Source organism: Sus scrofa, chromosome 10 (genome assembly GCF_054392235.1).
Source record: "Sus scrofa isolate SSC_HxYL_T2T_F1_AM1 chromosome 10, Sscrofa_HxYL_maternal_Yorkshire_Landrace_v2.0, whole genome shotgun sequence".
NCBI classification, from domain to species: domain Eukaryota; kingdom Metazoa; phylum Chordata; class Mammalia; order Artiodactyla; family Suidae; genus Sus; species Sus scrofa.
This window is the reverse complement of record NC_139392.1, coordinates 10346337-10371594: the sequence shown is the minus strand read 5'-3', so window position 1 is coordinate 10371594 and position 25258 is coordinate 10346337. Positions and strand designations below refer to the sequence as shown.

The 25258-nt window shown below is 39.0% G+C and overlaps 1 protein-coding gene across 49 annotated transcripts in view; it reads right to left on the bottom strand.

The window, feature by feature from the left end:
- SPATA17 (spermatogenesis associated 17) overlaps positions 1–25258 on the bottom strand; it is a 386966-nt gene that overhangs the window by 325842 nt on the left and 35866 nt on the right. For 17 of the 49 annotated variants that reach the window (XR_014817037.1, XR_014817047.1, XR_014817038.1 and 14 more), the window contains 2 exon segments: positions 18570–18620; positions 5109–5212 (listed from right to left, as the gene is read on the bottom strand). The exons of 6 other annotated variants lie outside the window; for them this stretch is intronic. Coding sequence is in view for 8 of the 43 variants with exons in the window: in XM_021063977.2 (XP_020919636.2) it covers positions 5109–5212; positions 18570–18620 (155 nt within the window). In the remaining 35 variants the exon portion in view is untranslated. 49 annotated transcript variants of the gene reach the window in all.

Genomic DNA, 25258 nt, shown 5'->3' with positions numbered 1-25258 from the left:
TAGGAACCATGAGGTTGTGGGTTCAATCCCTGGCCTCACTCAGTGAGTTAAGGATCCGGCATTGCTGTGAGCTGTGGTATGGATTGCAGACACAGCTCAGATCTGGCATTGCTGTGGCTCTGGTGTAGGCTGGCAGCTGTAGCTCCGATTCAACCCCTAGCCTCGGAATCTCCACATGCCATGGGTGCAGCCCTAAAAAACGGCAAAAATAATAATAATAATAATAATAATGTAACTTTATCAACAGAATATTTTGTTCACCAGCAACAATTTAGCACATATGGTAATAAAATACCATCTTCAAAGGCTTGAGAGAAAATACTTATCATTCCAGAATTTTATAGCCATCTCTACTATCATTCAACAGACAGTATAAAATGGAGTTAATTTCAGACACATAAAACTGAGTCTACTGCTCACATAGCCTAGTTGAAAGAACACCAAAGGATAGCCTTCACCAAGTAGAAAACTGAACCCAGAAGGAAGTAGCGTGATTTAAAAAGTTACAGTGATAATGAATTAGGGAAACATGTAGACAAATAGAAATATGTGTTGACTCTTAAAAATCCTAAAGACATCACTCTGGAGCACATTTTATTGAGGTATAATTGATACATAATTTTATACTAGTTTCAGGTATATAATATAATGATCTTATATATTGTAAAGTGATCAGTATAATAAATCTAGTTAACATCAATTTCCTTACATAATTAAAAAAATTATTTAATTTCAGAGGAAGGTAAAAACCAAAGTACTTGACTTCCATAAAAATGAAAGATAGAAAATGAGAGGAGGGAATCAGATTTAGCGTAATCTACGTTTTTTATATATACCTTCCAAATAAGAATGGGAGGAAAAAAGAATTTAAAAAACTAGGTCTGTTAATAGAAAGAAAAAAAATGAAGCAAGTAAAGGAATGATACATATCATTTTTAAGTCAGGATTTAAAAAATTAGCCGATATATAAGTTATCATCGGAAATGAAAATAATGTATTAGAGAAGGAACTATAAGATTGAAATAAACATCCAGATGCCGCTTACAAGAGAAAAGTTAAATTTAAAATGATTAGTATTAATTGTAATAAGGAAAAAACACTAGAAAACAAACATCAGTGATGAACCATATATGTCAACTTTGTATTAAGTTCAAACAACAACTACAGCAGTTAAGTAGGCATGATGCATATATATCAATATGATTAGACTTTAAAACACAATGTTAAGAAAGAAGGTTCAATTGTAGAATATTTATATACAGTAAGATAGCGTTTACGTAAAATTTTAAGCAGTCAAAACATTACATGTTGGTTTTGGATACACAGTAGTAAACATGGAAAAACACTAGCTGAATACATTTATGCCAGACTTTGCATATGACTGCCTCTAAGTATTTGCCATATTAATTTCTATACCTTTCTGTATTATTTGTAATTTCCCCACCAAAAGGAAAATAGGATGAGTTAATAAAAGTAAGATATAATTGAAAAATAAATAAGAGCATCACAACAATGGCCACATTGGAAAGAGAAAAAAAAGGAAAAATAGGTATGCTTAAAACACAGAAATGTGTATTGAGAGCAGGCTTAAGAAAAGTGGTTAAAATGGAAACAAAAGAAAATAATATATGTAGAAAAAACCATTTATTGAAAGAGGCAATCAAAGCATGGGCACTCAGAGGAGAAGTGCCTGAACTCCAGCAACGTTGGTCAGAAGACCACATGTGAGCAGCGATACAAAGGGTGATGAGTAGTTCACATGGTCGATGAGAGGCTAAGAGGACGGCAGGTGCAAAATCTTAGAGATTTAAGGAAATGTGATGCCTTTTAAAACTGACAAGACATTCAATACGGGTGGACACAGGAGGACAAGATGAGAAAATTTACATAAGGAATGTTAAGGAATGTGAATCTTATTCTAAAGGGAGACCTTAAAGATTTGAAACAGAGAAAAATGATTTGAGAAATAGCTCTCTTAGCACTGTTTTGAAGAATGCAAAACCAGAGGGAAAGATGGTTGTTAAAAAAATAGATACTTTCTCAAGAGTCCTAGCAAGACATGATAGAAGCCAGCACTCAAAGGATGGGTGATTGGTGGAGGGCTGAGCAATTTCTGTGGGAAATCGTGGGAGGGGTAAGAATATCCAGGTTAAAAAGTGAGTACATAAGTTCAATTGCCAATAAAGTTGAAACTCAGGAGCAGAAAGATCTGAGTCAAACATGCATGAAGCTAAAAAAAAAGTTTACACAAACAACAAATTAAAATTTATGTATAAAATGCAGAAACATAAAACAAGGTGAGAGATGCAGGAAAAAATTACTAATATAACTGTGGATACTGCATTTTATAATAAATACAATTTGGTCTTCATCCCTGTTTTCTGGTACACAGCTCCCCCAAACTTGGAATTCACCCAAAGCCATGTGTCCCTTTGGATGCTAATGAGATGCTGGTGGCTGGTTACCAGGGTACCAAATCACATGATTAAAAGACTGGACTCTTCAACTCCACCCCCTTGACCTCTGAGAGGAGAGAGGGGCTGGAGATTGAGCTAATCACTAACGGTCTGTGATTTATTCAATCATATCCTTCTTGCACCCTTCCATAGCAAACTGGCCATCTGGTAAATAAACAGTTTTCCTGAATTCCTGAGCCACTCTGAGGAAGAGGTCCTGGGCATCTCTGATTTGTGGGCAAGTTGGACATCAATTATGGGGGACCAGAGGACCCACCACTTGTGATTGGCATCTGAATCACAAGCAGGGGTGGGGGAAATAGTCTCACAGAACCTGAGTCCTTAACGCGTGGATCCGGTGCCGTCTCCAAGAAAAGAGCATCAGAACTGAGGCCGACAACTGCTTGGTATGAAAAACCCATTTGGAGACCAGAAGTCTTGAGTAGAATGTTGAGTAGACAGAGAACAGAGGGGAGTTTTTCCTCCTCAGTGCAGTAACCCCCATGCCATGTAATCTACTCATCTGATAAATACAGCAAAAACCTGATAATGAGACCTATAAATTGCAACACAAGACGGAAACTTAAAACTAATCAAGGTGACAAACGTGGATGTACGTATCCTATGCAAAACACTGATATAATTTAGTAAAAATTCAAGAGAACAATTAACAATGAATGGCCCAGCTAGATATATTCCTAGCACGCAATGGGTTAATATTAGTATAGCTATTCATAAAACTACATTAATAAAATACCTTAGTATCACTATTAATAAAAATAGAACAGGTCAATGAGCCAAAAAGGCAAACCACCATTTATAATGATTTTAGCAGATGATAGAAAAGCATTTGTTTCCTTCAACTTCTGTTCTGGCTTAAAAACTCTTAAGAGCGGTAGAAATAAAAAGAGTAAGTCTGTAACATGATAAAGAAAACTAGGCTAAACCAAGCTGTCAGCATGGATACATCAGACCCTCTAGTGATTAGAGATATTCCAGTAAAATCAGGAACAAAACAAGGATCAGTGGAAACCACTTTCCAAACCAGGCCTTTCCAAAACCCCCTCCTGCATGTGTGTTGCTCTGAGGACCGCCCCTCGTCAGGGAAGGGACTCAGGCTGAGCAGGGGAGGCCTGTGAGACACCCAAGCGAAGGACACACTCTCGGGTGGGGAAGGTGCTGGACTGGCACCTGGCTGCTCCAGACAGCGAGCCCCTCCTTAACCTCTGTGCCTTAAGAGCCTACACGCCACACCCCAGGCCCAGCCTGCTCAGATGCTCTTGCTTGCGTGTTCTGCTAGCCCTTTCCCTCTGACAAGCTCAGGTTTGCCATTTCCAGCCAGTCCACTCTCAAGAACTTTAGATTTCTTAAGAAGAAACTAAATAGCAGTTCCCTGCCGCCCATGTGGCTCTGAGTTTTCCAGCTTCTCTCCTTGACTAAGGACAGTTCCAACCTCCCCAAACCTTTATTGCTGTTTCCAAACAAATCAGCTTTACGAACTCCTCATGCTTCATCTCCAAAGAACAGACCCTTTTATTATTTTTAATTTAATTTAACTTTATTTTATTTTTAGGGCCGCACCTGTGGCAAATGATCGAAGTTCCCAGGCTAGGGGTTGAATCGGAGCTGCAGCTGCCGGCCCAGCCCAAGCCACAACCGCAGCAACACGGGATCCAAGCCGCATCTGAGACCTACCCCGAAAGCAGTGCTGGGTCCTTAACCCACTGAGGGAGGCCAGGGATCGAACTTGCATCCTCATGGAAACTACGTCAGGCTCTTAACCTAGTGAGCTACAATGGGAACTCCAAAACTAGCTATTTTTAAAGTAAAATGAAGACAGTACCTAGAGCTTTGTGATAAAATTGACTGAATAGGCTTGCAATAACTTTATCTTGCATAAATCTACAGACGACATCAACCTAATGCCTAAATCCAGGGGTTATCTTTCCACGTGTTTAAAGAGATAAAAGCTGACAGTAAAGCAGTCCATTTTAATATCTTCCATAATATTTGCTTCTTTGACAGGCAAGTTCTTGCTAAGGAGCGTTACCTCAAAACACATCAGAGGCTTGTCATACTTAAGGCTTCATCTACGTAGTCATCTTACAGATCAACCCATCTCAAAATGAGGTCATTTTCCTGAAATTAAACTATTTGCATAGGAGCAAGATAGCCCTGCCACACACATAAATAATCTAATTTACAGTCAAGAGTACAAGATATTTCAAAATACAACAGCCAGAGTTCCTGTTGTGGCTCGGTGGGAAAGGATCTGACTAGTATCCACGAGGATGCAGGTTCGATCCCTGGCCTTGCTCAGCGGGTTAAGGATGGGCATTGCTGTGAGCTGTGTCTCAGCCTGCTGTAGGTTGCAGACGTGGCTTGGATCCCACGTTGCTGTGGCTGTGGTGTAGGCCAGCGGCTACAATTCCGATTCAACCCCTAGCCTGGGAACCTCCATATGCCAGGGATGTGGCCCTAAAAAAAAAAGACAAAAATAAATAAACAAACCACAGCCATACATGTTTAGAGTAAACAGTAGCATACCTCTGTTATCAATAAATTTCCGCCTAAACGATCCCTGTTTTAGGAAGTATATGATAATGCTCCACATCCACTGTCATGAGCACACTCGCGGTTATAGACACTCACCTAACGGCTTCATTGGTCTCTGAAACAGCTTTCAGGTACGCCTTCAAATAGTAATAATTAAAGCAGTATTTCCGAATCTTGTAACCTCGCCACCGCCTCTGAATCTATGGCAGTAGGTAAAAAGATAAACTAGGTCAGTGAACACTGGTAGGAAAAACATTAATAGTTCCTCAAAACCAACGTGGTGATGGATGATAATGGCCATCAAATGGTTTTAGGCTATTCCACGAATATAACCGTATATAAAGTTGCAAACACAGGTTGTGCTCCTCGACTTACGAGAAAATATTATAAAGGCAAGAACATACTGTAGGTTATTGTAATTTATGTCTTAACGTATAATTGTTTACAAACACTGAGTGTGAAATAAACTACTGAATAATAAAAATCTGCTTTACCAATTCCTACACCAAGTGGATTTGTTTCATTTTTTCCTAACCAACTGGCCTGAAGATTGTATTTAATCTCATTGAAATCAATGTTTTTAATGGGCTTTTTAAAGTTCCGTAGTATTAAAATCACTAAACAAAATGTTATATCTTCATCATGAGATCTTAATACCTCCTTAATAATAATAGGTAACATTTATTGAGTTATTATATGTGGGACACTATTCTAAGGGATTTGTCTGTATTTAGGCATTTAAACTTTAGAACACACCTAGGAGGTAAATACTCTCATTTACAGATGAGAAAACTGCTGAAAAGAGAAGTTATTCAGTTTTCCCATAATTATACCACTATTGGTGATGGGTTCAGGAATCAAATTCACACTTCAGGGGCCCATTCTCTAAACCACTGCAATACAGAACGGTGTAAAGGAACTGCGATTTTCACTGAACAAATATTTTTTTCTGTTTAAGGCATTTTTTTAGATGAGAGGCATGTTGCAGGCCTAGGAAAACACACTAAAGTGGGCTGCTAGATGCCTTAAAAGCCCCAGTAATCATGAGGACCAGTCAATCTCTTTAAACTTTGCCAAGACAACCTCTATTAGAAAAACTCAAAACAAAAATTGTACAGATCCTAACTTTGTGGAACACCAAAAATCTATAAAATACTTCTTTGAAGGATTAGAGGAAGAGAAATAGCAAAAATTGGGGGAAAATGATAACTTAGCCTTGCATAAAGACTTGACTTCATTCTCTAAAATTTTCCAGCAGTTTATGTATATTTATGAAGTATTCACATACTATAAAAGATTCTCTTTTTAGATACAAAGTCCTTCCAATATTTTGCATAGTTAGGTAGGCTGGGAACATGTATCTTCATTAAACATCATTTTTTTTTCCCATAGGAAAAAGTAATTAATAAAAAACTGAGCCTTAGTCTATTGGATTTTATCCCAAAAGCCTACATTTTTTTTTTTAAACTAAGTAGGTTGAGTTTAAAATTTTTATAACTTGAATGCTGGATCTATAAGAATACACATGAAAAAATGTTTTACTTGAATTGTGATCCTTGATCTTTGTTTTAAAATATTGGTCATTTAAAAGGTACTTTACAATCTAAAATATTAAATGTGAACAAGTGTTTTAGTCAACCTCCTACTAGGAGAATGACTAAAATAATTGAAGATATGCTAAACCACTTATCTTATTATTCTTACTGTAATAACAATTAAATCAGAGAAATTAACTCTAGAAATTAAAACTAAGTAGAATAACAAGCTAATGTAAAATGTTATAGAACTGTCTAAACATTCTTCAAATGATCTTATTTTAGAGATTAATTCTTTAACTAAAGAAAAATTAATTTTTCTAAAGTTCTATACTCAATTTAGAAATTATCTCCCTCTAATTCAACCAAAATCATGTTATGGGTGGCAAATTGATATAAAAACCCCTTTCTGAATAATCAGTTGGAATATGAATACATATATAAATCATACATGCAAATAATGACTACTTTCCTGGCTTATTTAATATAATCATTACAGTATCATTCTGAGGTAGAGATTATATTAGCCTTCCTTGATAGAAAGGGAAATTGACACTTAGGTTAAATAAATGCCTAAGGTTGAATGGCTGGTGGAATGGCTTCACTTGTCTCAGCTTACTTTTATTGCTTATACAGTAATAATTGTTTTAAAGACAAGAACACTTGTAAACAAAAGTACTGACAGAAAATCCATCATCAACAATAGAAGTGACTCAGGAAGCATGGGAAAATATTTACGATACCAAATAAGGTTAAGAGATGGACTACCCATTTATGAACACACTGTTAAATTCTAAATAAAATAAGATTAAATGTGTCAGAAAACAAAAGACGCAAGCTGGAGCACTGAGGAAAGAGGGAAGATGGTGGTTTACGATTAGGTCATAGCAGAGTAGTGGGTGTGCCCACTTTGAGAAAAGCTGAAGGGGCAACATCTGAAATTGGCTGAAAAATCTGTGCTCACACGAAGGGAACTAAGAGAAACCAGGCATGGGCCCCTTCCCACTCTGAACTGAGCAGCTACTGGAAACAGCATCAACCCCACCCAGGGAGTCCACAATTGTGCTCTCAGAGAATCTTTTAACACCTTACTCCCTAGGCATCTACCCAAGTGCATGCTACAATTCCTTTCCAAGACAAATCCTGGTATTCACAACTGGGTATTAGCACTCACAATACATAAGTGATGGTTAAGGTAAATTAAAACTTATCCCTACTAAAGTATAATCAGTCAGGCTTCAAATGGCTGTGTCAGAGGCGAGTGAGTAAAAAGAGCTGGAAGAAACCGGGCATTTGAGTGGGTGAAGATGCCGCCGTCCAGGGAAGGAAAGAGTCTAAGAACTCACAGAGACCCATGAATGTCCAGGCATTATGCGAACTGCCAACTCCTTTAATTCTCGGGGTAACCTTGTAAACAGGGCGTGATCTCCATGCTAAAAATGAAGAAACTGAGGTTAAGTACTTCGCTTGGGGTCACAGCAAAACCAGTAAAAGAGTAAATGACAGAGTCAAGATACAAATCCAACTGTCTCCTTCCAAAGCTCAGGCTCTTCCACTAAAACAGCTCACGGACATATAAAGAGAAAGAGGGATGTGCACTCTTTTTAATTTAAAAGACACCATTTTCTTAGATTATAGGGAACTCAGTTTAACCAAGATCTGATTGATGTAAGATACACTATGACTGGCATTCAATGATACTTCCCATTATAGGAACAAATGGCATCTTAAATTTTGCTAAATTTCCTGTTGATATCCCAGTAGTATTTTGTTTTGTTTTTTAAAGTACATTTAAGATAAAAGATGACTTTTTTTTTGTCTTTTTAGGGCTGCACCTGAGGCATATGGGGGTTCCCAGGCTAGGGGTCAAATCGGAGCTGTAGCTGCCAGCCTACACAACAGCCACAGCAACGTGGGATCCAAACCACATCTGCAACCTACATCACAGCTCACTGCAATGCCAGATTCTTAACTCACTGAGCGAGGCCAGGGATTGAACCCACAACCTCGTGGTTCCTAAGTAGGGTTTGTTTCCATTGCACCATCACGAGAACTACTAATGTTTTGAAGCAAGTTGTCCAATACCTTTAAATTTTTCCTCACTTCTTTGATTTTTAATTATTTTACCACAATGTATCTAAGATTTTTAAAAATCTGTAGTGCTTTATATCTGATATTCTGCTTTAATTTTATGACTTATGTTTTCTTTCGGTTTAGGAAAAGCCTCAGCCATTACTGATATTGATTTGTCTCTGATTCCCAGATCTGAGCCGCATCTGCGACCTACACCACAGCTCGCAGCAATGCCCAATCCTTAACCCACCGAGCGAGACCAGAGGTCAAACCCGCAACCTCATGGTTCCTAGTCAGATTTGTTTCCGCTGTGCCAAGACAGGAACTCTGAAAGATGACTTCTGACAACAACAATCTTATTCATGTCAAGGTGAGTGGGTTATGACTTCAAAAAAATAAAAATAAAAAAATAAAAAAGCGAGTATTCATGTCCTTCAAAGTAATTACCCACTTTCAGAAGTGATTGGTATAAAACAATTATTGTCATTGATCAGCTCTGAACAGATAATTTTAAACAAAGTCATTGTGGGCTCAGCAGATTACAGCTTGTTAACGGGCAAGTTCTAAATGACCTCTTAAGCTAGTCAAATCAATGATGCATATTCCTCATTAAGTAATATCAAAATGTAAGTGGTCTTATAAATAATGTTTATTTTAAGCACTAAAATAAATGGCAAAACCTTGATATATCAAAAGCCATCTGTTCAGAGAAAAGATTCTCCCTCCACTGGGTTTATTATTGTTCCTCAAAATTCATAGTAATCTTAATATTATGAAAAGAGAGAAAAAAAAATTTCATCGCTAAAATTGAAATCAACCATGAAAGACAAATTCACTGATAATAACCTACCTAGGACTAATGATCTAAATGTATATGAGACCATAAAAATACGACTCTTGTTCATAATTATACTTTTACTTATTAGAATGTTCAACATTCTAGAAGACTATACAGTGAGCAGAGAAAAGCAGGTTTACTAAATTTTCAAAGATAGGGTGTTTAAAAACAGTAATATCAAAGTTTTTAGGAGTTCCTGTCGTAGCTCACTGGTTAACGAATCCAATTAGGAACCGTGAGGTTGTGGGTTTGATCCCTGGCCTCACTCAGTGGGTTAAGGATCTGGCATTGCCGTGACCTGTGGTGCAGGTTGCAGATGTGGCTTGGATCGGGCATTGCTGTGGCTGTGGTGTAGGCCAGTGGCTACAGCTCTGATTAGACCCCTAGCCTGGGAACTTCCATATGCCGGGTATGCAGCCCTAGAAAAGACAAATTAAAAAAAAGTTTTCATTCTCAGTATCACTGCATTATCATGTCTCACACACACACACACACACACATTTTTAAATCAGATGTATATTTTTTAACTAGATATTTTTATTTAGCTGAAGAGTTTGGATGATTATTCCCTATGAAATTACTTCTCTTTAATATTGTTTCCTTACTCTGCCGGACTTTATACCTCCTTTCCCTATATATTTCTTTAATTATTTCACAAAAATATTGGTCCTAGAAGTAGAAGGAGAGAAGAAATAATCTTTAACATGGTGATATCTGCCTGTCATCCTGCAAAAGCTAGGACTTATCTAGAGGGTTCCATGCACCCCCATTCTTTAGGTTGACATTTGGGGATAACTTCCGTCTGAATTAGACTGTGTCTTACTCATTTTGTATTCCTAGAACCAACATAACATCTAGTATACAAGAGAACAGAAGTATTTTTTTCCTGAATTATTTTACCTATTTATCTTTAATTTTGGAGTCACTATATTTTAAATATGAAAACACATTTATAAATAGGTTAGGGGACTGAGACAGGTCCATATATACCTGACACATATTTAAGCATTTTAAATTTAAGCCACAATACAATCTTTTATTATATTTTTCATACTTTAGCTACACGTGGGAAACAAAAGAAAATGGTAAGTTGATGCTTTGCGTTAGATTGATATTCGTAAATAATATGTTTTACTACATAAATCTAGAGTTCTAAGAGGAAAGAGCCAATGAAGTTATGCTTATTTTGAAAATAGGGTTTTTTTTTTTTTTAAGTGATCTTTCAGTCTGATGGTCCTCTTGTTATTACAGTTCTTGTTTTCCTTAAAGTGAGGAACTCTCTCTCTCTCTTTTTATCTTTTTAGCTCTACCTGTGGCATAGGAGGTTCCCAAGCTAGGGGTCAAACTGGAGCCACAGATGCCAGCCTACACCACAGCCACAGCAACACAGGCTCCAAGCTGCGTCTGTGACCTACACCATAGCTCATGGCAATGCCGGATCCTTAATCCACTGAGCAAGACCAGGGATCGAACCCGCGTCCTCATGGATACTAGTCGGGTTCATTAACTACTGAGCCACGACGGGAATTCCAGAAAGTGAGGTTTTCTATCTGAACTAAAATGCATCGGGGCACTAATTTCAAGTTAGATCATTCGAAATAATTTCAATAACAAAGGAATAGCTGAGACTCTCGTGGTTCCAGCAGAATACCATTAAGTCAGTATATGCGACTGATCAATAACATGAACAAGTTTGCCAGGGTGAAAGCAATTCAACCTGAAACAATCGATTACATCTACAGCTCTTTAAAACTCTGTAAGTTTTAGATTATTACCATTTCATATTCTTCATGGATCTTTAAGAATGAGAGGGAAATGTTTGATGGAACATACTTTTTAAGAGACAGTGCCAAGACACTACACCTGAGCACTTCTTGAAATCTGCATTCATGTGATACTATTCCAGTTGTCTTGGGACAGGCGTACAAATGAAGACCCATGACCTACGAGATGACCCAAAGGAGGCTTTCCAAAGGCATTACGAGGAGTCAGTGATTCTCAGAGAGTTTACCTCTGTTAACTTCCAAAGTCTGTGCCGGATTATAGAGCCTCATTAAATTGAATTTATTGAAGACTAGCATATTCTAAGGGTTCGTGTACAAAGAGAGGGATCTGCAGTTGAGAAAACAGCAGTCCTAGTAACAATTTTGTGGAGCTTCTAAAGGTTTAATGAAGTTGGACATCCCTTTTTTTTCCATGAATGTTTCAGGGTGCAAAACAGGCATGGTAGAGGCTCCAATTACAATTGAATTCAGATCTCTGGGTCACAAAATTCTATGGGCTCTTCACCTTTGACTCCAAACAGGAAAGAAATGACAGATTGTCTCTTTCTCTTTTATTATTTATTTATTTATTTATTTATTTTTGGTTGTTGTTTTTGGTGGTGCCCAGGGCATGTGGAAGTTTCCAGGCCAGGGATCGAACCCATGGCACAGCAGCAACCTCAGCTGCTGCAGCGACATCGGCAGATCCTTAGCCAGCTGCGCCACAAGAGAACGCCGACAGATTCTCTTTTATTGTTTGCTATGTCCTACACAAAGATCCATTTAAAATTGTAGCAAGAATGGTGTTTTATGTGAGGTGAAGATGGGTGACACATCCTGATGCTAACAAGAGCAACAGGTGAAGAGGACAGCTTGAATGTTCATTTAGAAGGTGCGGTTCTTCATCCCCAGCCATCCCATTCTGCCTAGAAGGGGAAGCATGGGCACTGAGCTGCTAATTGACATTAACTTTAGAATTCCCTGGAGGGAGGGAGGATAGGGAGGAGGAAGTGGGGGGGGGCAAACAGGAGGGGGAAAAGGAATGAATGAATACAAAAGTAAGAAATGTACTGCCAGTAAGAATGCTCATGAATTACCAGGGCCATGGGGTCAGTTTACCAAGAAAACCAGTGTGAGGAATAAAACTTCCCTACAGCTTGGTCCAGGGTTCATATGGTTGCTCTCACCCAGGTTCTTGAAGAAAGGAGAAGACCACAAGTAAAGGCAAGACCACCGGTGACCAGAAATAACAGGAACGTGGGTACGAGACTTCCTGGGTTCAATTCCTAACACTGTCACTTACTAGCAAGGTGACCTTGGGCAAAATATCTTTCTGTGGTTCCTTTTTCTCATCTTTCAAATTGGAATCATCATGATGCCTACACCTCAGAGGGATGGTCATGAGGATGGCAGGGAATAGTTAAAATATTGAAAATATTTAGAATGGTGCCTAAAAAGTGGTAACGGCTATGCGATAGCTAGCTCTTGTTATTATTATTTACTAGTGGTTCTGAATTACCGAGATTGGGGAACACGTGGCATTGCAATCATGTTCTTGCATATATGCCTCAGAGACAGAGAGCTCTCACTGGCAGCTGGTTTGATTAAGGTATACTCAGGTATCTACCAGCTATAATTATTCATGCTCAGGAATAAGTGTGAGCATCTGGAACCATTCTACTGGTGAAATGGGGACCATAAACACACAGTTGAGTCTGGATGGATCCATCCCTAGAAATGGAAGAATTAGGCATAAGATCTGTGCCACTTCATACAATGGGTTTCACCCCAGATGGGGTCAGCCAGTAAACAAAGGCCATAAAGAAAATAAAGATACTAACTGTTAAGAATTATGAATCAAAGTACTGGGGAAAAAGAATGAGTAAAAGACCTTTGGATGGATGACATAATTCCACTAAACTGTACTTTTTTTTGCTACCTAGGGATATTTTTATTTTTATTCTTATTTTCATCTTTTTGCCTTTTCTAGGGCCTCTCCTGTGGCATATGGAGGTTCCCAGGTTAGGGGTCTAATCGGAGCTGTAGCCACCGGCCCATGCTAGAGCCACAGCAACAAGGGATCTGAGCCACCTCCGCGACCTACACCACACAGCTCATGGCAACCCTGGATCCTTAACCTACTGAGCAAGGCCAGGGATCGAACCTGCAACCTCATGGTTCCCTGGTGGATTCGTTAACCACTGAGCCATGACGGGAACTCCCTTGGGGATATTTTTAAATGGGCCTTCTATACTTCAAGTAATTCTGACTTTCACCTTTATATAGTTGTTAGGAAGCTGACTCTCCAGGTGCCGTGTTTAGAGGGTGTGAGGTAATGCCCAAGTATTTAGACAGGTGCTCACCAGCATCAGAAATGGAGGGTCAGTTCTACACGAGGCTGTAAAAAGATAGACAATCATACATCTAGATAAGACAGGGAGAGAGAGAAGTTGAGTGAATGAATCAACTCAAGACATTTGTATAAGATACTAAGAGCTGTTCAAAGAGCAAGAGAAGAAGAGAAATTGAGGTCCACATTTAAATGAGAGCCACAAGGGAGCAGCCCCGGTGCTGGAGGAAAAGCAAAGCCCTAATCTGGAGAAAATTCAAATTAAAGACTAAAAAGGCAATAAAATGTCACACAGAGACACAGGAGGAACAGGGCCCCAGAAGCTAAGATAAAAATTTACTGAGCCATTCATTGCTGTATTAATTGACTGTCACTAGGCTAACAGCAAAGCAGTAGCAGGGCTTTTGCACAGGTTATAGTGTGGGTTCTGACAGCATCTTGTATCACAGCAAGCCTCTTCCAAGCCTGTACATGTTATAACACTTTGCAAAGTCCCAAAGCTTGTAGGGTCTCCCATTCACATGGGAACATCACTGACCAAACATCACCTTCCCATATCCAGTTTGTCCACACCACATGGCCCTGCCAGGCATTCAAAAAAGCCTCAAAGATATCCTCGCAAAGGCTTAAGAAATTTCCAACAAGGCCACGAAGGGGATTAGACAAAGATGATATACGAGTTCCCTGGTGGCCTAGTGGTTCAAGGATTCATCATTGTTACTGCTGTGGCTCTGGTCACTGCTGTGGTGTGGGCTCAATCCCTGGCCCAGGGACTTTGGCTTGCCACAGGCACAGGCAAAAAATAAATAACTTTTTTTTACTCCTTGTTTAAAAAAGAGTGAGCTAACATTCTCGATTTATTCAGGGAAATTTATTTAACCACCTACTACGAGCCAGGACTTGTAGATACAAAGAATAGGAAGATAGGATCTGGGCCCTGAGGGACTTACAGGTGTGGTGGGTGGATTAGGCATGTAAATTGGTAAGGATAATAAAATGCTGCAGGTTCTATGTCAGAAGTACATTGATGGTAAAATAGAGACATAAAAAAAGAGTGATCAATCGTACATGGGTAGGGTGATTATAAAGGTGACTCTTTAAAAAATAAATGCAGCAAGTCAGGATATGAATATCTATTGTATTAAACAGTCACATAATTTATTCTTCGCTATAAAAAAGTTACATCTATTTAGGAATGGATAAGCTAAAAATGATATTTTAAAATTCCTTCTCTTTTCAGAAATGCTCCATTAGCCTCTTTGACAACTGAATATAATGTTATTCTAGGTGTCGCCAGTCAAATAGATACTTGCGATTATATTAGTATAAGGGGAAAAGCAAGGTGCATATATAAAAATAAATCTGTCTGAATATTACTGGTCATATAGATTTTTGGTGTAGTTATCTGTTAGTCTTAGAAATTCTTCCTTTTGTACACTCACAGCCACCCATACTTAAATCATTTAAAGGGTAGTTCTTTTGAAAAAGTAACTTGGTAGCTTATGAACCGAAAAGGCAGAATTAGAGATATTATTCAGCTGCTGTATCTCATTAGGGTTGTAATCTTCAGATGTGTACAGCGTGAAGGTATATGGACCATGCACTGATCTCTTCAGCCTCTCATGCTGGCAGAGAGCAGAATTTTCAGAGCATCACCTTGCAAAACATCCACTTACAAACAAATTTGTTGGAGTTCTCTCTGTGGAACAACGGGATCAGAGAGTCTCTGCAGCACCAGGACACAGGTTCAGTTCCTGGGCCAGCATTGGCATGGCAACTGAAGCTCGGATCTGACCCCTGGCCAAGGAGCTCCATATGCCATGGGCTGGCCAAAGAAGAAGAAGAAGAAAAAAAGATAAATAGATTTGTCCAAGTCCACTTACAAAGAAGTTCAGCTCTGGTCACGTCATCAACCAATGCTAAAAATTAGTCTTCATTAGGCAATCACATTGTAGCCTTTATGGAAACAAGCCTCTTTCCCAAATCCCCATTACCAAGTTACCCAATTAACTTATCCAAAACTCTGGAGGAAGTCTTCAAACCTGTCTGTTAGCAAAGTGTTTCTATGATAAATTTCCCACAGAAGTACTTGCATGCTCCACAGAGCCTCACACAAATTGGTGAGTGTCTGCGGTGGATCATTTCAACCTCTAGTAATGGTCAAGCCTTCCTGCCCCTCATTTTAACGACCACTGTATCCCCACCTCTACTCTTCTCTCCTGGAATGTGTCAAATAAAAAACAAACCTGGACACAGCAAGGAGAGATCTGATTTGAAAGAGTCATTGCAAGAAAGAGGGGGTGAAGGACTCCTGCAGGAGATGGAGGAGAACTATTGCGATACAGAGAACCTTTGATCATAAGATTTGCAAACATGCCAAATATTAGCCAAAAAGAGGGTTGCTTTTATAGGAAGGTGTGACAGGTTGGAAAGAAACTGAAATGGGGAAGCGGGATGAAAGGCAGCATGATCAGCCAGCAGCTCAGAGTATGTGTTACCCTGGAGCTGGTCCATTCTAGGAGGAGGTGCCAAGGAGATGCCACAGGCAGCCTAAAGTTCTGGGGCTCGGGGAGAGGAGACACGCTTAAGCACAGTCTGGTTAATGAGCATGTTTTTCCCAGTTGATGGATGGAGACAAGCAGTTCAGCTCATCATTTGTGAGGTGAAGAATGGGACTCTGGGGGGTTGTGTCTGGCCTTGTCATAGCTACACAAGGAGCCATCTGTGCCTCTTACCTAAGTCATTTGAGAAAGGGTGGGTTTTTGGCAGGAAGCTGTTTCCGAAACACAAAAGAATGGGGCGGGGAGGGTGGGAGGGTGGTGAAACCGCTGTTCTCTAGGATCACAGGACTGAGGCACAGTTCCAATTGTCCACTGATGTTCATGCATTGAAGATAAGGGGACCCTGGGCAAGGCTCTTAGGGGTAACCGAATAGGATCCTATGGGGAGTTCTGGGATCAGACCTCAAGCCCCATGTCTGCCTCCTGCCTCTTGTCTGCAGGAAACCTTTAGCCTCTAGGCCTTCCCCAGATTCCTAAGAGTAAATTTCATCAGAGAAGTGAGAAAACGCAGAGAGAAAGGAAAACAGTTGAGCGAGACAAAATAATGGTAGTTCAATCATTAAACAAAGTCAAGGACTTTAGATTCTTCTCAAGGACTATAGATCATATTCTGAGTCATGTCCTTTGAGATGTTCTGCAGATACTGAAGCCTGCGCCAGGTGGGAGAAGATAACTATACACTGCCCACAAGCGCGTGGATCCCAAACTGGCGGGAACCAGAAGATGGATGATGTTGACTCCCTGTCACCTCACCATCAACCCGTCAGAAGACTGTCTACCAGCTGACCACACGTCACTCAACTCCCACCCCCTACCCTGTCTTTAAAAACCTTTCCCTGAAAGCCTTTGGGGAGCTCAGACCTTTTAAGGACTAGCTACCTGTTTGGGGGCTGCAACAAAAGCTGCGCTGTCCTTCACCACGACCTGGTGTCAGTAGATTGCCTTTACAGCGTTCAGGCAAGTGGACCGCAGCTTAGTTTGGTAACATTAGGAAATGCGGCTTTTTGTAGGATGTTGGGATAAGTCAAAAACGATTGCCTTCCGAGTGGCTTGGAGTGACGTGGACCACTTAGAGATGGGTAGTCAAGGTAAAAGGAATCGTAATGATTCAAGCCAGATCAGAACTCAACACAGAATGTGGGACTAAATCACACACCAGAGAATGCACTTCTTTCAACCCTGACTCCTGTGCCTCAACCTCCCCTGGTGACCAGTGGGGACATCTAAGCCTTTGGTCATCAACTGCTTAAGGTTCTCTATTGCTTTGCACTTTGTAGACCTATCTGACAAGGGGTATGCAGGAAAGAAAAAAATCTAACACTGTTTTAGGTTCAGAGGTTAAGTCTTTGGCAGAGCTGTGCAGAGACTCAGAATCTCTTAAATTCCCTGGCCCAAGCATTTCCATTAAAAGAGGAAAACCAAATTATTACATTATTATATTTCTAAGAGAGGTAAAGATAGCCCAGTGCGCCTGGAGTATCTGTATCTGGCTTAGGAAGAGAAGCAAAAAAGATCCACTTCTTCCTCTCCTTTTTTCCCCTTAAACTGCAGAAGCCCAGGGAGGTGGAGAGAAGAATGGGGGGGGGGGTCATGGTGGGCGGGGCCCCCACAAGCTCACACCTGAAGGGGAAAGCCCCTTCCCAAAGCAGACCTCATCAAAATAATGTTAATTGCTGCCTCAGTTCAGCACAGGACTCTCAAAAGATCTTTCATTCCCTTGCTTCACCCGAGATCAAATTTGTTATTAGCAGAAGCAAGAACCCATCGATTAATGAAAGAAAATATAATTAGGCAACACAGGTTTTAAGGATATGAATGAAATTCACTTAAGCTCCCCATTTATAAGAGTTCCGCACAAGCTAAAACCGCATTGTCTGATACAAAAGAAATAATACTTTTGTTGTGGCTATTCCCAAACTCTGTGCAGAAACCAAGGAAGCCTCATAAGCACTAAATTCAGCTTCCTATTAGGCAAATAACACATAAAAATGAACACAGAAATGATAGGAATAAAGCTTCTAAGCTGGAAACTGACTTTATTACTGTTAAATCATATGAATAATTTCTAATTGATTTGTATTGGGCAGGAATCTTATATTCCAGAACCATGTTCATCTATTTATCACAATATTCTGTGTGACATATGGAAACGAATACATTGCTTCATTAATATTTACAGTCTTTCTCTAGTCATGGCTCCGAGATATTTAACATTCTAAAACATAAGCATTGATAATTACATGTTTTACATTTTACTCTAATTTTTAATCCTGCCAAGACTATTTAATATAACTAACTTTTTAACTATGTACTCTTTTCTCTCTTTACCATTAGCATATCAATCAAATTTGCATTATTCTGGTTTGCTCATTTTATTAAAAGCGAATTCAGGGCACAATTGACTTTTCATTTGTTTAACAAGTGAAGAAATATTTACCCTGACAGCCATTGCATTGTAGAGATTCATCTTCATAGTGTAATATGCTAACTGTGAATCAAGAAAAAAAAAGATGGCATATATTTCAGTTTTACACAAAGACAGTGCAGCCTGTTTTTACATATAAAAGATAAGAATCTTTATACATAATACATAATAAGAGTTCTAGGCTTAGAAAAATGAAATCAAACTTTGTATTGAAGAGATGGGTTTCCTAATACATAATGCAGGCTTAACCAGAAAAATCTATGGTAGTCAAACCAGGAGCTAATGGAGATGTATGATGATAAAATACTCTCCGCTGAGTTTGATAATCAATGGTGCTCTACTGAGAATAGAATAACAAAGCAGAAATATTCACAAGTGCTGGTGACACGTAGTATTGTATGATTTATTCACTGGGGTTCTTTTAGCCAAAACTCACAGAAACATAAAAGGAATTCATATTTCAAGACGTCTGGGTTAATGAAAAATTCAAAGAAATGCTGTCTTCAGTCGAAATCGTTCAAGGATATGGATGCAGTGATGGAGCAAAATGGGGCCTTCAACCATCTGTACAAAAATGTTATGTACTTAGCTGCCTCCTGAGTAATCCTGGGGAATTTTGTTTCATTTAATATTCATTTTAACACCATACAAATCATAAATACAATGATATCACGTTACAGCAAATCCCCTGATATAATGAAGACTTCCTAAAGTCTTGATTTCTGTCTAGTAGAGACACACTTGCCTATTAATAGACAAATCTCTGTGACAGTGAATAATCATTTAGCAACATAGCTTATTTCAGTGAAAATACTGCTTTCCATACAACATCCACATCTGTTCTTTCAATTAAAAAGATAAAATTAACATAACTCATGACAGTACGATCAACACTGAAATACAGATTTTTTCCACACAAAATTCAACTTTATCCATTTTTATTCAATCAAAACTCATCTGGCTAATATAACCCAAGCCTAGGTAATGGTTGTTATCTTTCAGCAAAAATCACAGATAAGTGCCTTAACCTTTTATTACAGGGGTTTTCTTCCCTTCGACAAATAGGAATTCATATAAAGGGGTTTCACTATAATTAGTATTGTTTGAATTGCCTGATCTGATCCAAAGCAAATTGTCTGTGGAGAGCAGCGGGCTGGGTTATTTATCAACAGTCTGAGCAATTAAGAAACAGTTGGCTGCAATATGTTGTTTCCAGATGAACACAATGATGTTGCTTCATTTTAAATTCTCTTTCTTCGTTAGAGCAAGCAAGGCATAATTCTTGGTGTGGAGGTGAATTTAAAATATAGACACTACTGAGGATAGAGTGGGGTAACTGGTGAACAGATAACAGCAAGGACCTGCTGTAGAGCACAGGGAAATCTACTCGACAATCTAGAGGAGGAAAAAGAATGGGTATTTACGTGTGTGTGTGTGTGTGTGTGTGAGTGTGTGTGAGATGTTCATCTATAACCGATTGGCCTTGTTGTACACATGAAACTAATACAACTTTCTAAGTCAACAGTACTCCAACAAAATTTTGAAAATAAATAAATAACGTATTTACTCAAGAATCCTATTTCCTCAAGTCATACCAAGGCACATATCACTACTACATAGTTTTATACAGAAGAAACACACTGGAAATTATATATTTGAGGAAGTTGGGTTCAGAAAAGATATTATTTCTTATCTTTTCTCCTACTGCTCAGTAGCAGGGAATGTTAGTGAGCTTTCAAGACACAGACCTGGGTTCAAATCCTGATGTTGCTCTTACTAGCTGTGTGGCTTGAACAATACTGGAAGTCTCCCAGTCTTGATTTATAACCTTAGAAAATGGGGCACCCCACATTTCACAGGGTTGTTGTGATGAATAAAATGAGATAAAGTATTTAAGGTACTTGGGTCATAGTTGATGGTCATTTTGGATGAGATTACCACACATTTCATGGCTAAAGTTCTGTCATTTCACTGTAAGTAAAATTCTACAATGTATAAGAGGTTAAATTTTATTGTGAACAAAGTGGAAAGAGAGACATAGGTTTAAGCCTAAGAATTTTGAATTTTCTAGTTAAAAGGTGAAAAAGCACTTTGATGCCAGGTTATCAGTCTCACGTGAAGCCCAGACTGACGTTACATTTATTCTCAATTTTCTAGCCCAGATGCTTCTGAAAGTACCACCAAAATGTGTGAGAAAAATATTACGTAATTCCACTTACATGAGGCACCTGGAGGAGTAAAGTTCAGAGACAGAAAGTAGAATAGTGGTCACTAGCAACAAGGAGGGGGGAAGAGTTATTTTAATAGTGGGTACAGAGTTTTCCTCCACGATGACGGGTAAGTCTTGGAGACGGACAGTGCTGATGGATGGGCAGTGGTGATGGCTGCGTAACACTGTCAGTGTGCTTAATGCCACTGAATAGTACAGATAAAAATAGGTAAAATGATAAATTTTGTATGATGTACACTTCAGGTTTTTTTTTTTTTTTTAGCTTTTTAGAGCATATGGAAGTTCCCAGGCTAGGGGTCAAATCAGAGCTGCGGCTGCCAGCCTATACACCACAGCCACAGCAATGCCAGATCTGAACCATGTCTGAGATCTATACCACAACTCACAGCAATGTTGGAGCCTTAACCCATCGAGCGAGGCCAGGGATCGAACACTCATCCTCGCGGATACTAGTCAGATTCGTTACTGCTGAGCCACAATGGGAACTCATATCTCAGTTTTTCAAATACACTAAAAAATCATTTGTGAGTGTGGATTGGGCACTTATCTATGAGAGACATTCAAAATTTAACATTTTATAAAATTTCATCTGTCTCCACATTTCCATTCTGAGCAGTGATGATCATTTGTTATATTAATATCTGTCCCTCTGTTTACATGAGGAATTAAATTTTAACTCACTCAGGAGCTCCTGCTATGGCTCAGCAGGTTAAGAACCCAACATAGTGTCCATGAGGATGCAGGTTCAATCCCTGGCCTCACACAGTGGGTTAAGGATCTGGTGCTGCCATGCGCTCTGGCGTAGGTCACATATGTGACTTGAATCCTTCCTTACTATATATTAATTTCCTATTTTATCATTAAGGTACCAAAGGGTTCTATTTGAGGAAGACTAAAGATCTGGAGTGAAAATCAAGCATGAAAGATGATAGTTTCAATGTAATGAAAACTAATGTTCAATTATAGAGGTTTCCCAAGTGTTTGCTGAACAGGTGAAGGAAGGGAAAGAAAGAGGGAGGGGGAGAAAGAAAAGAGGGTGAGAAGGATAAAGAGAATCTATATGTTGCATTTATAAGAGATAAGGAAGAAAGAATTCCTGGGAGGAAAAACAGCGTTTGAAACCAAATCGATGATGTGTTTGCTACATAGACTTTGTCATGTCACCTGACTCAATCTTTAGAAGGATGCTGCAATTTTTTTGGAAGATGCAGTCCTTTTAAGAACATTGAGTGGTTAATACCCATGAGGACCTTTTCGACAGGGCTGCTATTCAATGGGATTGGACCATGGTTACCGAGAGGGGTAAGTCTCATATTTGAGTTTCTCTTTTCACCCCTCTATCGGGTGAATTACAACGTGGGGGTGGCGGAGGGTAAATGAGAACCACTCTCTTAAAGGTCAGGTGATAGTCAAAGTTCACCACAGTCAGGTCCCAATTTTGTTCTCCGATGATTTCTCCCCACTCTGCTCCTTTCAACCTCAATCTGATCAAATGAGTCTATTTTCCTCTTCATGTCCATGCTTTTCTACTCCCCTTGCCTGAACTGTCTCATCATTCTTTTCTAGCCATCCATATCCCCTCTCGACCATTTTTCTTGTGAGCATTTCTAGGAGAAACTACCTTTTCTCCCCCATTTCAAGTACCAGAGGCTGGAAGAAGAAGCTGGCATTCTCTTGGCTCCAATGGGTATTTTCACACCATTTCAAACCAGTAGGAAGTACTGCTTTAAGATGTTATTTTTTTAATAATAGTTGATTTACCATGTTCTGTCAATTTCTGCTGTTTTAGCAAAGTGACCCAGCCATATATACATATATCTCCATTAAAAAAACCTGCTGGTATTTATCATGACAACACATAACGGGATTTGACAGTAGACGGGTAACCTTTGTTCCATTTAAAGTTCATAACATGTCTTTCCATTGTTACTCTTTCAAATTTTAATCAAATATGAAAAGTCTGTAAGAAGAACAGTAAAATGGGAAGCGGTATATCAATATGGTAAACCTTTTCGGCAATACACTCTTTTATATATATATATTCACATTCTTTCGATCACATTAGCCTCCATCACGTTCCATCACAAGTGGGAAGCGCTGCTTTAAAAGCCACAACAACCAGGACAAAAAGCCAAAGGATAAAAAATCCCATGGCTGACCCTTAGGTTTTTCACATCTATCAGGCTCTTTCTTGTTGGTTTTCTTATCCGACCTCAGGTCTTCAGCTGACCCTCTTCTTCCCTCCTCCACCCCGCCCCCTGACCTGCTCCAAACATTCTGACACCAAGCTAAAGCTCCTTCTCTTCCCTGCAACTCTTGCCATTATCTTGACCTTTCAAGTTCAAGGAGAATACAATTACCTCATCTCCAAATTGCCTGCCTTCGCAGTCAGAGTGATGACCTCTTCCCACAGCCATGTTCCAGACCGCAAGTCTTAAACTCAGATTGCAAATTCCTCTCCTTAAATCCCTGAGGGCTTCATTGCTACTAAAGGCTTTTCTACCTAGTTCGGAAAGATCTAGTACAGGTATGTCCTCTTCCTCAGTTTTAGGTTCCTCCCTTATACGTTTTTATATAAAAGGGCTACATGGATATTTTTCTACATGAATATGGCATAAATGAACTCATCTTTCCTTTGTTGTTCAGCATTTAGGTAGGAAACCAGGAAAAGTTGATTTTCAAATGGTCAATCATTTTCAAAAACAGAAAATTTTAGGAGTTCCCGTCGTGGCTCAATGGAAACAAATATGACTAGCATCCATGAGGACGCAGGTTCGATCCCTGGCCTCACTCCCAGTGGGCTACAGATCTAGCAATGCTGTGAGCTGTGGTGTAGGTTGCAGAGGTGGCTCGGATCTGCCATCTGGCATTGCTGTGGCTCTGGTGTAGGCCAATGGCTGCAGTTCCCATTAGACCCCTAGCCTGGGAACCTCCATATGTCTCGGGAGTGGCCCTAGAAAAGGGAAAAAGACAAAAATAAATAAATCAATAAAAAAATAAATAAATAAATTTGAGTAGTACATCTATATAAACTTGACCAGATGAACTGGCTTTATTTGCTAGACTGGGCAATGGAGAGGAAGTATCTGCATTAAAGTGATGACCGTGGAACCTCAGGAAGCCATGCACAAATAGATAACAGATCTAGGGAGCCTGTGACTTGGTTATTTTCCACATCAGTGACATCCTCATGTCATAATTTTGAGTATAATCATAAAGATGATTTATTATCAAATAATCAGGAGTATTTCTGTACACATGCTTGGCTTTGTTTGCTGGCAACTGATATCCCTCTATCTGGTCATTATCAACAGCTGATTTTAAAAATAACCTTCTTCCATACACACACAAATTAAAAACCAACTGTATTATTTCTTAGAGTTATCATTAATATAATCTTTAAAAGCAGGTGAACTAAATCTAAATTCACATAATTGTAATGAAAATATGTTAATAAAGTCTTAAATTAACATTAGGAAGTCAAAAATCTTACATTATTTAGTCTCTGGTATTTATTTAAAATGCCAGATCCTGAGAGGGAAGAATATATTATGTTTCAGTTTCTTGCTTTAACACTAAAGGGTGATAAATGCTGCCTGATCGACTTATAACTGATTTGGAAGCCCTGTAAAGAAATTTATAAAAAGAATTGGGCTATAGAAGGAACATTCATTCTTGTAATGAAGAGAAATAAGAACATCTGTACAAGCAACCATGTCAATCTCATCACCTTAAAAATAATGAGCAAATCTTAACTATCCATTAAAAAAACCTGCTGGTATTTATCATGACAACACATAACGGGATTTGACAGTAGATGGTAACCTTTGTTCCATTTAAAGTTCATAACATGTCTTTCCATTGAATTACTCTTTCAAATTTTAATCAAATATGAAAAGTCTGTAAGAAGAACAGTAAAATGGGAAGCAGTATATCAATATGGTGAACCTTTTCGGCAATACACTGTTTTTATAACACGAAGAAAAAAATTTGTTTTTTAAAGGGGAATTATCTTTATAAATTAAATGGTTCTACTACAGGCTATCCATATACTTTATCCATATAGTTTAACAAATAGTTTTAATCAAGTTCTGCTAATGTGGTTGCCATATATGTTGCTCACTGAACAATCTCAATCGAAACACATAACCTTGAGCTGTTTAGAACTATAGTTATATGTATATTCATTTGATAATAATGCATAGAGGAGGAATCATGTAAATTAGGGTAGTGTTTATGCTGCCCTGCTCTAAGAGTGAGGTGTTACAAAACAGTGCATTTGCTATTAAACACAACGTAAACTATGTAATGATAAAACATAAAAAAGAAAAGGAAACTGAAAGGGATGCCAAGGCGGGAGTTCCCATTGTGGCTCAGGGTTAAGAACCTAGCACAGTGCCTGTGAGGATGCAGGTTCGAACCCTGGCCTCGCTCAGTGGGCTACAGATCCAGCATTGCTGTGGCTGTGGCT